This window comes from Zootermopsis nevadensis, unplaced genomic scaffold (genome assembly GCF_977971745.1).
Source record: "Zootermopsis nevadensis isolate Lab colony 2312 unplaced genomic scaffold, Znev_1.0 Znev_ptg000019l, whole genome shotgun sequence".
Classification (NCBI taxonomy): domain Eukaryota; kingdom Metazoa; phylum Arthropoda; class Insecta; order Blattodea; family Termopsidae; genus Zootermopsis; species Zootermopsis nevadensis.
Window position 1 is genome coordinate 7,227,249 of NW_028259151.1, and position 12,650 is coordinate 7,239,898.

The window sequence follows — 12,650 nt, forward strand, 5'->3', positions numbered from 1 at the left end:
TGTCGTCACACATGTGCGCGTAGTTAACAGAAATCTTTAAACAGCATTTACAGATGTTTGTGTCTGTTGCTGTACTAAATTTTAAATACTTTTCATGTTTAATGAGATATGACACGACATACAAATTTTACGTGATCGCCATATTGCTAGGGTTTCTTAACGAGTTTACAAAAATGATATAAACGCTTTATTTTTTAAATATGTTTATAAAAATGATTGGGTCTAGCATTCCTCCTGCCTCAGAAGTTTCTTTCTGCTAGCAAATTCTTAGCATTATTAACGTAGGGAATTTTAAAATATTTTTGGTGACCTTCAGCGGCATAGCTTTTGAATTATCTTCCGCAAACTGTTCCAGGTGTTAATAGGAATGAAACACATGCTCACTATTACTATATATATTCAATTTTCCGTTTCCTTACTACTAGAAATGCTGTAACTCAGTAAGATCTGCAACTTGGGTCCAAAATATTTTCTAGTACATTCTATTCCTGGCTATGTCATTTTCAAGTTTAAACGGTAATCGTAATTTTAATACGCTGAAAATTGCGACTTTGGGGTTCCTAGAGCAAGACACTTTTTTGAAAATAGATTAATCTGTTTACAAAAAATGCATGTTACGTACACACAGACATGACCTAACAGGAGCTTTCATAATAGCAAATACTCCCCTAACTGGATAAAATTCTTCATATGCCTGTTCCGTTAACACACATGTTACATGTGATCTTCAGAAGTTTGCAGTAGCGTGAACGTCTTAATATAACGGCTTCCTGTGTGTAATGTAGTAAATATTTGTTAAAATATATTAACATTGGCCGTCAATCACAATATAAGATAATTAAAAGATTAAAATATCATTTTACGTTCCTTATCGAGTACTCGATTTACATGTGGAACATTTACGACATGTTTCGGCTATATATAGCCGTCATCAGGTGTTATATTATAAACTTTTTAACTGAATTACTGATTTTTACTGATATTTAATGATTTTTAGTTTTCATTTTTCTTATCGTGTTCTCGTCCTTCATATTGTATCTTCATCGGTTGTTGTTGTTGTCGGAGACAAACCTTGCCCCTAAGGTACATAGTGCAGCAGCTATTTCCGAAATACATTTTGTTTTTAATACATGTTACATGTATTATATAGTTTTAGTGTTAGAAATGACTACATATTTTACGACAGCGTCTTTCGAATGATGTATGAAGATCCAAAAATGGCAGTTTTCTGCAATTCCCTGAAGTTGTGTTCGCCCGGAATGTTGGCCAAATATTTTCTAAGTGACTTGGAGACAGTTCCATTATTGTTATTATTATTATTATTATTATTATTATTATTAATAATATTAATAAAGCAGGTGATACACATAGATAAAACTAATCTTTAAAGGGTTTAACTAAAATGGCAGACTTCAACATCTCCCATTATTCATTAGTGACTCGGATGTGTTTAAAGGTCCATTAGACGTAGAAAGTAATGTACGGAGAAGTAGGCTATGAAGTTTTTACTAAAATTTCGAAACAGCGTATCACACACATTTAAAAAATCGGTAAAATATGTTGCATGGAAATTAAGGACGATAAGCTTTTCTCTGTCGTGGTGCATATTCTAAATAGCGGGTCTTTCAATTTATTTCAGCATTTGAATACGAAGTCACGATTACAGCTGGCGCAATCCTTTGAAAAATGAACATTTCAGTTTATAAGCAGGAGACCCCGATGCAGGGTCAAAGCACGAACATTGTGATCGCGTTCAACTTTGCCGTGCAATATACAAGAATTTCCTCCATAGCTCGGAAAAAACATTATATCCATTATGCAAATTATTCAAAATTCCATAGCTGTGGCTTTACATGTCGAAGCGTTAATTCTTGTCCAGAATCCCAGGTGGCGCAGACGGCGGGAACGGCTATATACAGCTCTCGTTTTCTCCGCGAGGCTGATTACAAAGATGGCGTCTGTGGAGTGAGGAGGTGTTTCTTGTATCTGTGTGGTGTTCAGTGTTTCCTAGTTGCATTAGAGTATTTTGAACCCTATGAAAGGGGTGCGGAGGCCCTCCAAGAGGCTAGAAGTGAGTCGCATGTATCTGTGTTTCTGTAAATGTTGTCACTTAAGTGCCAGCTGTTTGTGTCTTGGCCCACATATACTGACATTCACTTTCTCTTTCCAGATATGGAGACGAAACTGGCCATGATGTATATACTGGTGAGTGTTGTTCATTTCACTTCAATGATGATTGAGACGATCTCATATGGCTGGTACATCGGTTTTCTTGAGATATTTTGTAATTTACTTTTTTTTAAAATCTGTTTTCTTGTGGACTAGTAGGAACTAATATTTGTCATTGCTACGATTTTAAAGACTGATGGATACCATGAATTGTTGTGCTCCAAAACTTATTGTGGCAGGTTCTTTTTAAGTTATTTGCTTATACACGTAGTGTGGGAGGGAAAAGGGGAATAAAGGCTCCGGGTCGCATTTCCCAGTAATTTAATCCCTCGCCAACAACGGGTGTTAACTTTCCTGAAAGACGCTGTTAGCGAGGCCAGGGACTCGTTCGAAATTGTGGTCTGGACGAACCGCGGCCGCTTTAACACTCATTAGAAACCCGTCCTTCCCTTTGCTAAACATTAGGGCTGAGATGAAAGCCTTTTTTCAAAGTTCATCAATTTTTGTCATTTTAATAATAAGGAAGCATGCTTTACACCCGTGTCAAGATATCACCAAAATTATCATAGGCTTAAATCCGAAAATAAATATATGTTCCGGTATCTAAGCTCCACGTTAGGGATTCTGACCAGCCAGCATTAGACGAGCAGTTTCACACGCTAACCTTAACCTCACATGAAAATTATCTCGTCCCTATCCATTGGGTTGCATGGATGGGCTGTAATGGAAACTTGTGGTGTAGAGAGAAGTCCTCAATACCTTGGTGGGGAGGGGGGTTACTCGTTTTGCATCTCGGACAGAGACCGGTTGTCAAAATAACTTCCGTGTATTTGCTCAGTCCAAGCAGGTCCCCGGGCTAGAGTATTAAAACAGCCACCGACAACTTTGACTTCACTTCAGTCATCCTTACATGTCTCACCCTCCACAGTTTGTAAACGTAACAAAATAAAAAAAAACCAACATAAATTGAATAGAATTCCTAGTTACTGTATAAAAGCATCAAAATTAAAATACGTTTAACTACAATTTTATCTCTTGTTTGCGCGGTTGTCAAATTTGGTTTCCTGTATTAAGGAAAGAACATGAAATCAGGGTACTCGATCGCTGGGTGCTGAGAGGGATATTTTCACCGAAGAGGGTTATTTTTTTACTTTAGAAGGAGGAGGAACAATTAGTTTTAGAAAATTGCGTAATGAGGAACTTCATAATTTGTGCCAAATGTTCTTTGGATGATCAGATGCATGTTACGTGTCTCAATCATCTCATCAAGGATGATAAGATAGTACAGACATGATAAATGCGTACAAATTTATTTTGAAAATATGAAGGGAATAGACGACTTTCGAATACCGAAGCGTGTGGGAGGGTTTAAATAAATCTTAAATAGCGTTAGAATGTGTTCGTTAAAGATATAGATCTTCGGCTGTCTTGTACCCACGCTTGGAAACTTTGGATTCCATTAAAGATGGGGAATTTCTTAACTATCTGAGCGGCTATTAGCTTCTCAAGAAGGACTTATTGAACATTTTTAAATTTTTAGCCCCTCTATTTGAATTTTAAGTTACTCTGCTCCTTCAGAGTTTTCCTGCGGCTGATCGTGGTGCAGCTGTTTTACTTGTGCGTCTCTCGCGATCACCAGGTTGCCATCGTCCAGTCGCCCACAAAGAGGCGTATGATCTCACTATGTATGGCGAAGCAGACCAGCCTTGAGTGACGTCACAGTTCCGTTTACCCCGCCTAGACACGTCACTGTGACTCCAGACTCGCTTTTGGTCCAGGTGCCAGTTCAGCTATGTAAAATGTCGACTATATGTCGTGCTTCTAATCCAAGTAATATGACGTAGCTATGGAATTTGTTACCACGAATTGAATTTTCAGAGTTATGAATTGGATTCTTCTACATTGGATTTCAACTGACGGTCGTGACGTCTTCATTGTGATCACATGCAAAATTTGGTAGTAGATACGTTTGCCATACTTTGTAACTTATAAATTATTTTGAAATTGATTTATCTTGATGAAAACGTAGTTTGCATTTAAGGTGCTTATATCACTATTTGTTTGCACTGATAAATGTAATGTCAAGTCATTTTAAAACTGCGTTCAGAATGAATTAAAATAAATCTTTACAAGATAATAGTTTCCCTCAATAGTTGTTGCGAGGCCAAGAAAATCCGAGCATTGAAACCTGAAAAACTGTGAACTCAATTATGGCGTATGATCCTTCTGAAGGCAGCCCTGATAAATCATCGTTAAACACGAATATTATAAACATTTTTTGGACATTGAAGAGGGAAAGCTGTAGAAGAAAGGAATCCCGCGTGCGGCGAATTCTGCAATCCTAAACCTTTCATTTAAGATGGCAGTACAACTGTAAGTTGGAAGATGAATTTTAAATTCAAGAAATTATTCAACTACCACCACATGTTTATAATTAAGGAATTTAATAATTAATAATAGTGTCTTGGTCAAGGATATTGAAAATTATTTTTCCAGTGTAAGAGGAAAATGGGAGAGAGAGTCTCTAGCGTGGGCCCGTCCATTGTCTGCCGCGGTTTTTCCTAGGAGGTAGGCAATATGTGAAACCGAGATGATTATTGCACAACAGCAGAAACCTGTTGTTCCTGTTGAAATGTTAAACTCTTATTAATTGGACTTGATTTCCCCGAGTTGGAAACAAACGCGCTTCTATTCTCTCAGGTTGCATCATCCAGGCTTTAGGAGGACTGGAACTGTTCCCGAAGGGCTTTGCCGCCCGTGGTGAGGGATCACTTCCGGGAACACACCACCTGAAAATTCCACCACGCCTAGTCCCAACCGGGATTTTTTATTAAACTTCTGGGACTTTACCATCGAGGTTATTTCTCAGGATTCTTGCTTCATTGGGGCCCGGCCCCCTGCGCTCTCTGTTCCTGGAGATTTGCCTCCAGGGTTTTCTACTCTGTTTCTAACTCATCAAGGTTCTCTAAATCCATTTTCTGCTCTAGGAGGTCTTCGACCACGGAGGGTCGGACTTTTGCTGGTCCCCGCAGGCATTTGTCCCCCTCAGTCTTTCTCGCTTTGGTGCCTTTGCTGTTTTAGACATCCCTGGGTCTCTATAATCTCAGACTAGATCATCCATACCTCAACCAACGCGAAGGGGTTTGTTAACCACGGGTCTTTGCCATTCTCGGGGACTAAGCCCTCTTCGGATATTCAGATAATGCCCCCAATGCCTACTCCAAACCAGGATTATTAACCAAACTGCTTTGTTGGGTCCTGGCTCCCAGCAATTGTTGCTCCAGGGGCTTTGCCCCACAGTTTAAATTCTCCCCTACCTTGTCCACATGGCCTCGACGCCCCTGTTCTTCAATACCATCATTGTTGGAACATCAGTGCAAGAATAGCGATGACCGTTGATGGAACACAGTTGCGTAACAATGGCCTTGGTTCATTTTATTGCAACAGTGACCTATGTAATGTAGCGTGATAAACTCCTTTGGGCTGTCGGTGTAATCTGAAGACTGCAGCTTTTGAATCTTGCTTTCCTTCAGGAAACCAGCATAGAATTGATGTGCAGACGTTCTGGACGTCGTGTAGTAATTTATTACGTGGAATAAATAGGTGGCCGAGGAAACATATTTTATTCGAATAATGGATTTATGTCGCAACAGTTGTAGACTAACTTCAGCCTAAGAAACTTCTGCTTGCTTCGAATTATAGAAAAACGAAAAATTGCCCTACTCTTTGTCTCTGGAGGCCACTTAATCCTAGCTGTTTGAAGTACGCTACCTTGTTACTGAATTAATGAATAATATGTAGTTCATTATCAGTGTTATATTCTCTCTCGCCACGTTAATGTATAAATTTAAAGTAGACGTAAGTGTTGACCTGTAAACAAACATCATAAGAAGATAGCCGTGTCCTAGATGTTGTGGGTTGTAGTCTGGTAGATACTGACCGACGTTTCAGAGACGCTAACAGTCCAACATCCCAGAGGGCAGTTTCCTTGTCGCTGAGAGAATCTCATTTCTCATTAAGCTACACACACCGTCATGGAAGTAGAAAGTATTGAAAATTTAAAATTGCCCTGGTCAGGGAACATAGTACAAAAGATTTAAGTTAAATTTAATTGTAATTACTTAAAATCTGTGAGGTTTGTGCCTCACTAGGAACGCGGAGGAATGGGGTTTGAGCTGTTGGTTTTGAAACAACCAGAAATGTACACGCCCCTTCTTTGTGTCGGTCTGATTGATCTGCGGGAGAATCACGGCCCTCCGTTTCGAAAACTCATGGCTTCTTAACATTGCGTCACATGATTGTATGTCAAGGGTAGGCACGGCGACAATCTCGTGTGGGGACTATTAACTCGTCCCGCGTGGAGAAGCCTTGACATCCTTCGTAAATTATACACGAAAACAACTTCACCACCACAGCAGACGTGCAGGATGAGATTCTCCTGAGTCACCTCACTTTGGTCCATATTCCAGTTCCCTCATTTAAATCTGCTTTTGCGTTCTTCGTGAGAAAGTATGCTGTGGAGCTGATGCCTGGTCATTTGACAGTCTGCATGTTTACAGGTTTCAATAGAATTTGCCTTTTGAAAGCCTGATTTAAATATCAATTAAGTATTTATTGTGATATGTATCGATTCGCCATAAATCTCACTTACATTATACACGTGCATTGTATGAGAAACCTAATCTAGTGCTTTCCAAACTTCTTTTGTTATTTGTAATTTGTCCCAATAGAACTTTTCAGACGTGTTTTGCATTAAATTCTTTCTTTCCACGAATTAGGGAAATAATCATTTTATATAACGCTCATCATTTCCTTAAACACCTGTTATGATTCCGTCTGCTTTCCAAGACGTCAAAGATTAAAACTAATACTAATAGAGTAATTTTAAATGTTGTACTGTAGGATTTCAAAACGTGGTCTTCATTCTCAGAAGGAACAAATTTAGGGTGTCTGAGAACATGTTCATTAAAGTATTAGGACCTAAGAGGAATACACTTAGTGGGTATTTAGAATATAAAATTATCAGGAATGCACATTTCTGATGGTGTTAGCCTTGTGAAACAGCAAGGGTCTGATGTGCTCGACATTTAACTCAGATCGGTAATTAAGAAATGCTCACCGAATTGTTGTGGGGAAAACGTAAAAGGAATTAAGAGGGTAATAATACGATTGATCTTAAGGCAGTAGACTCTTAAGGCTGACATGTAGACGGTACTGACTTCGAAACGTGGCCAATGGCGAGCTTCGACATTTGCCATGTAGATTCTTCAGATTCTACAAGAGACCTAGTTACACAACCCAGTGAAGATTTTAATCGCATGAAGACTGGTCAGATGAATTGCATATCTGGAAGGAAAAGAACCTGGGTTCTCGTGTTCCGGTTTTTGAAGCAATGGGACACAGAGTGGTGGTGTGGGAAATATGACCGTGCTCCTAAGTCAAATAGTGAGTTGACGTCTGTAATTGTAAAGATGGAGGATTTCGTACGCCTTGAGTTGCCACGCGCTTTCACTTATTCCCTTGTTGATTGGGTCTTGCAGACAGGGCATCGAGGTGGAGCACAATTTTTGCCTTGCAGGTCTATTGGACAACCTCTTGGCATTGTTCCTTGTGATGTAACAGCCAGGTTTCTATTGCCTTCTCGTAACAGCGTGATATCAGCTAACAGCAGATGCTTGTGATTAGCAGTTTTAAGTGAAGGATGCGCCCACCGTCCGGCTCCCGTAGTATTTCTGTGAACGCGAGGCATCATAATAGTGACAACAGCAACGGAGTTTGAACTTCAGGAATCTTTTTTGAAAGACAGTTTTCAGAAATTCTAGGCAGAAAGAACTCGCGGTCCTCGGACGGCATCTGTCAACCTTAAAGATGGCTGTTTCTGGGTTGTTGCGCCGTGTAGTCTGGTAGAAGTTTACCGGCGTTTCAGAGGTCCTTGCTGTCTCCATCATCAGGGCAATCGCAAGGACCTCTGAAACGTCGGTAAACTTCTACCGGACTTCACAGCGCAAGAACCCAGAAGACAGCTATCTTCACACTCACCGCCGTGGAAACCTCAATCCTACACCTTTATCGCATCTTTTAGTTCCTCACCGCTGTGAATTCACTTTGATGTAGTAGGTACCCTTAAGGTAATGCAAAGTCTCCCCTGGTGCAGAGGCATGGGGAAATAGATGTATAACTCCATGCATTCTTAACCTCGACAGTAAGTGGAGACAGTGGTTGACTTCACGCCCTGGTTGCTTTACTTCAGAGGAAGAATCCAGTTACCCGTTGGATAGGAGAAGCCAGTCTGGACGTAGACGTTGGGTGCTACACGCCCCGCGCACCTCAGACCCCTCGATTTCACAGCCTGATAATATTTGACGATGAATATAAAGATGCTTCTGCTGTTATTAATTCGGGTGCGTCTTTATTCTGCATGTGTCTTTGGTTTAAGAAGTCCCTGCAACATAGTACACGCGTATTTTTGTTCATCGCGAGTCCAACACACCCTTCTAGTAAAATGTTGTCTGCGAGTGCTATAAAGCGGAAAGCGCGAATGTACCAAGCCGTACGCAAGAAGCAGTTCTCGTTTGGACATATTGTGTTGGAAACAGACATTTTCAGTATACGAGGTGCGATCGGAAAGTTTCCAGACTGCGCCTATTTTTAAAAAAAAAACCCGTACACTTATCTCAGGTATTAAATACATCCATCATCCTCAAAGTAGTTCCCCTGGGAGTGAACACAACGATCCCAGCGCCGCTGCCAAGCCTGGAAGCATCTCTGGAAATCTTTCTTTGTCAGCCTGTCAAGCACCATCTGCGATTCTGCCTGAATCTCTTCTATCGTCTCAAATCTCCTTCCCTTTAGCTGAATTTTCATCTTTGGGAAGAGGAAGAAGTCACACGGAGCTTAGAAAGGAAGTTGGGGTCGGTTCTTGCAAGATCTTTGAGCTCCTGACAAACGAGAAGTCGATTCTGCTTCTGGTCCTCAGACAGGATGCGTTGCATGTGGAGTTCTTCCTTTAGAATCAGCTGACAGGTCCCATAGCCTATCCCAACAATGTCGCACAAGTCGTTGATGGTACGACGTCGATCTTCGTGAATGGCCTGCAAAATCTTCGTAACATTTTCGGGCGTTGTGCTCGAAGATGGTCGTCCAGAACGCTCGTCATCATCGACAGAGGTTCGGCCATTTTTAAAACGTCAATGCCACACAAAAGTTTGAGCACGACCCATTGCGGACTCCCCAAATGCTTGCTTTAGCATTTCATAGGTTTCCGTAGCCGTTTTGGCGAGTCTTTGGCAAAATTTGATGCACACGCCATTCCGAAATCGCAGGAGGGTCGGTGTAATGCACAACGAAAACGCCCGTAACTGAGAAACAAATGCTAATTCGATATTGCCGGCTGGCACACTGATTCACTATGAATGTAGGCCGCACCCCCTAGCGGCAGAAGCTCGTACTGCATCCGGTTCGCCCGCTATTGACACAGTCTTGAAACTTTCCGATCGCACCTCGTATACGCGTACGTGCCTTTTGCCAACTTGTTCTCTAAAAACTTTGTTGACTTGTTGGATTCCCTGTCTACTGAGAAATACGCAGACGTGTAATTACCGCACGGCGCCAGTATTGTTGCTGACCAAGGTCAAGAGCTGTCATCGTATGGGATAATTGAATGGGGCATGTGGGCATCTGTTTCGAAAAGCGAACAGGATAAGGTCATGCGGTCCCCGATTCCTTATTGTACAACCCAATAATGCAGCCACACTGTTGTGGGTGGTAACGTTTGGAACGACCTCGGAAGTTCAGCTCGCAATGTGTATTTTGTGCTGAAAAGTGAAGACTCCTCTTAAGGAGGTCGTCTGATGAAAGGAAAAGAGAAGTGCCTAGCTCATTACGAGATATTTATTTCACAGTCGCCAGTCCTGTTCGTAGCTTAGCACACTGTGAGCGAAATGGTGTTGTTGTTCTTGACTCTGCCCGATTTCTGCAAGGTCTTCATTCGCTACTCACTACAAAATTCCTCGTTAAGGAAAATGATAAAAACCTTTACTAGTGCTTAAACAAATTTTGTTGATAAGTCTAACAAAGCAGAACGTAATAAAAATGACTTACATTGAATATTTAAATGACGTAATTTAGTAGAAATAATGGTTTAAAAAATATTAGCCAAGTAAAACACATTACAACATATATCGTAGGCTATACATTGCATTGTAAGATTTGAGGTTTTCACAGGGCCCTGATGATAAGGAGGCAGTATGACCTCTGAAACGTTTGTTAACATCGACCAGACTACACAGCGCAAAAACCCAGAAGATAGGAATCTTTATACTCTGATGACGGAGGCAGTATGACCTCTGAAACGTTGGTTAACATCGACCAGACTACACAGCGCAAAAATCCAGAAGACAGAAATCTTCATATTAAGAATCGCCCTGATGACGGAGGCAGTATGACCTCTGAAACGTTGGTTAACATCGACCAGACTACACAGCGCAACAACCCAGAAGACAGAAATCTTTATACATTGCATTGTTTGCTCAGTTTGTGATGCAAGGCTAAAGCCCTCTGAATCTATGCTCTTCTGTTTTCCTATAAACAATTGAATCAATAGACAAGAAACTTGTTCGTGTATTTCGGGGAAACTTGTGGGGAAGTAGACAGCAGTTCGCTCCTTTGTCTTGTCAAGATTATAAGCAGGTAATGTATGTTTTCATATTGCCTGCATTCCAATAGTGTTTTAAACGGTCATCAAGCTAACAACATTGCCAATTATATGGATAGAGAGGCAGGCAGTTCGTCTCGTGTTTAATCTCGACCCTTCTCCCTTGTAGCATAAAGAACATGTGGGCCAGAGCCTACTCTTCACAGCAGGAAATGTTGCAACTTGACAGCTCAACCACAGGTTACGGTTCTACAGCAGAAACCGGACCAGAATTTCAACCCAGGGCCCTGAGGTCCCGCTGTGCGTAGTACATTTCAATTTTTTATTGTTCAGCTTTGAGGTAGTTTACACGAAAAAGCTCTGGTAATGACGGTATTCAGATGTATACGAACTGTTGATGAATTGTAAACTTAAAACTACTCACTAATCTGCTCCTAAACAATTTATTATTGTCTAGCGGTTAGAACGCTGGCCTTGTAATCCTGGGGTCTCGGGTTCGATTCCCGGCGGTGCCCGAATTTATAACTTGTGTTGGGCAAGGCCGCGATTTAGGCAACACGGAGTTTTCCTCCGGGGGCTTCCCCGATTTCTCCGCGGCATCCCAACACACACAGAAGAAGGCAATGGCAAACCACTTATGGATCATCTGTCAAGAACGTATATGAACAGGTCCCAGTCCGAGAAAAGGATGGAAGGATCCTGTTCATATGGACCTGTCGTCAGACAGAACACTAAATAATAATAAGATGAGGTGGTCTAGCGGTTAGAACGCTGGCCTTGTAATCCTGGGGTCTCGGGTTCGATTCCCGGCGGTGCCCGAATTTATAACTTGTGTTGGGCAAGGCCGTGGTCTAGGCAACACGGAGTTTTCCTCCGGGGGCTTCCCCGGTTTCTCCGTGGCATCCCAACAATTACTCCATTCACACACAGAAGAAGGCAATGGCAAACCACTTCTGGATCATCTGCCAAGAACGTATATGAACAGGTCCCAGTCCGAGAAAAGGATGAAAGGATCCTGTTCATATGGACCTGTCGTCAGACAGAACACTAAATAATAATAAGATGAGGTGGTCTAGCGGTTAGAACGCTGGTCTTGTAATCCTGGGGTCTCGGGTTCGAATTTATAACTTGTGTTGGGCAAGGCCGTGGTCTAGGCAACACGGAGTTTTCCTCCGTGGCATCCCAACAATTACTCCATTCACACACAGAAGAAGGCAATGGCAAACCACTTCTGGATCATCTGCCAAGAACGTATATGAACAGGTCCCAGTCCGAGAAAAGGATGGAAGGATCCTGTTCATATGGACCTGTCGTCAGACAGAACACTAAATAATAAATAAATGAAGTGATTTAATTGTAATCTATCCTCCCATCTATTTTTTTTTTTACATTTTTGCCTAATTAAAGCAATAATTGACTATGTTATACAGCATATACACGTAGATTGTTTATTTGTCATTTATTCCACATTGATGTATCGTCATTAGCAGTCGGAGGCTTAATAAATTCCCCAAGAAAGCCCTCCTCCGCGTAGCAATGGCTGTTGCAGGCCACGGACTGCGGGACCATTTACACAGTTCTCTAGACTCAAGACCTCTGAGTGGAATACAGCTCTTGAGGCGAGAGAAAGTTAAGGCATTTCACGCCCTACTTGGTGTGACAACACCTGGTACTTCATGTCTCTGGAAATATTTGTCTTGCCAGTAAGTATTTTAACCATTTACGTATATGAATCGAATACTCAAAAACGCTAAAATATGAATTCACTACATTTTTCTGCAATATTTTCGTACAGTTCTTGCCATTTAAAACGCAACGACGAATCGAT

General features: G+C 41.4%; 1 protein-coding gene across 1 annotated transcript in view; it reads left to right on the top strand.

Annotated features, from left to right (window-relative positions):
* The first annotated feature begins 1,912 nt into the window (after window positions 1–1,912).
* The window catches only part of pio (zona pellucida domain-containing protein piopio), a 37,074-nt gene continuing 26,336 nt past the window's right edge, over window positions 1,913–12,650 (top strand). Inside the window, exons 1-2 of the mRNA XM_087351599.1 lie at window positions 1,913–2,071; window positions 2,171–2,205. Coding sequence (XP_087207725.1) covers window positions 2,173–2,205 — 33 coding nt within the window. The 5' untranslated portion in view covers window positions 1,913–2,071; window positions 2,171–2,172. The remainder of the gene's footprint in view (window positions 2,072–2,170; window positions 2,206–12,650) is intronic.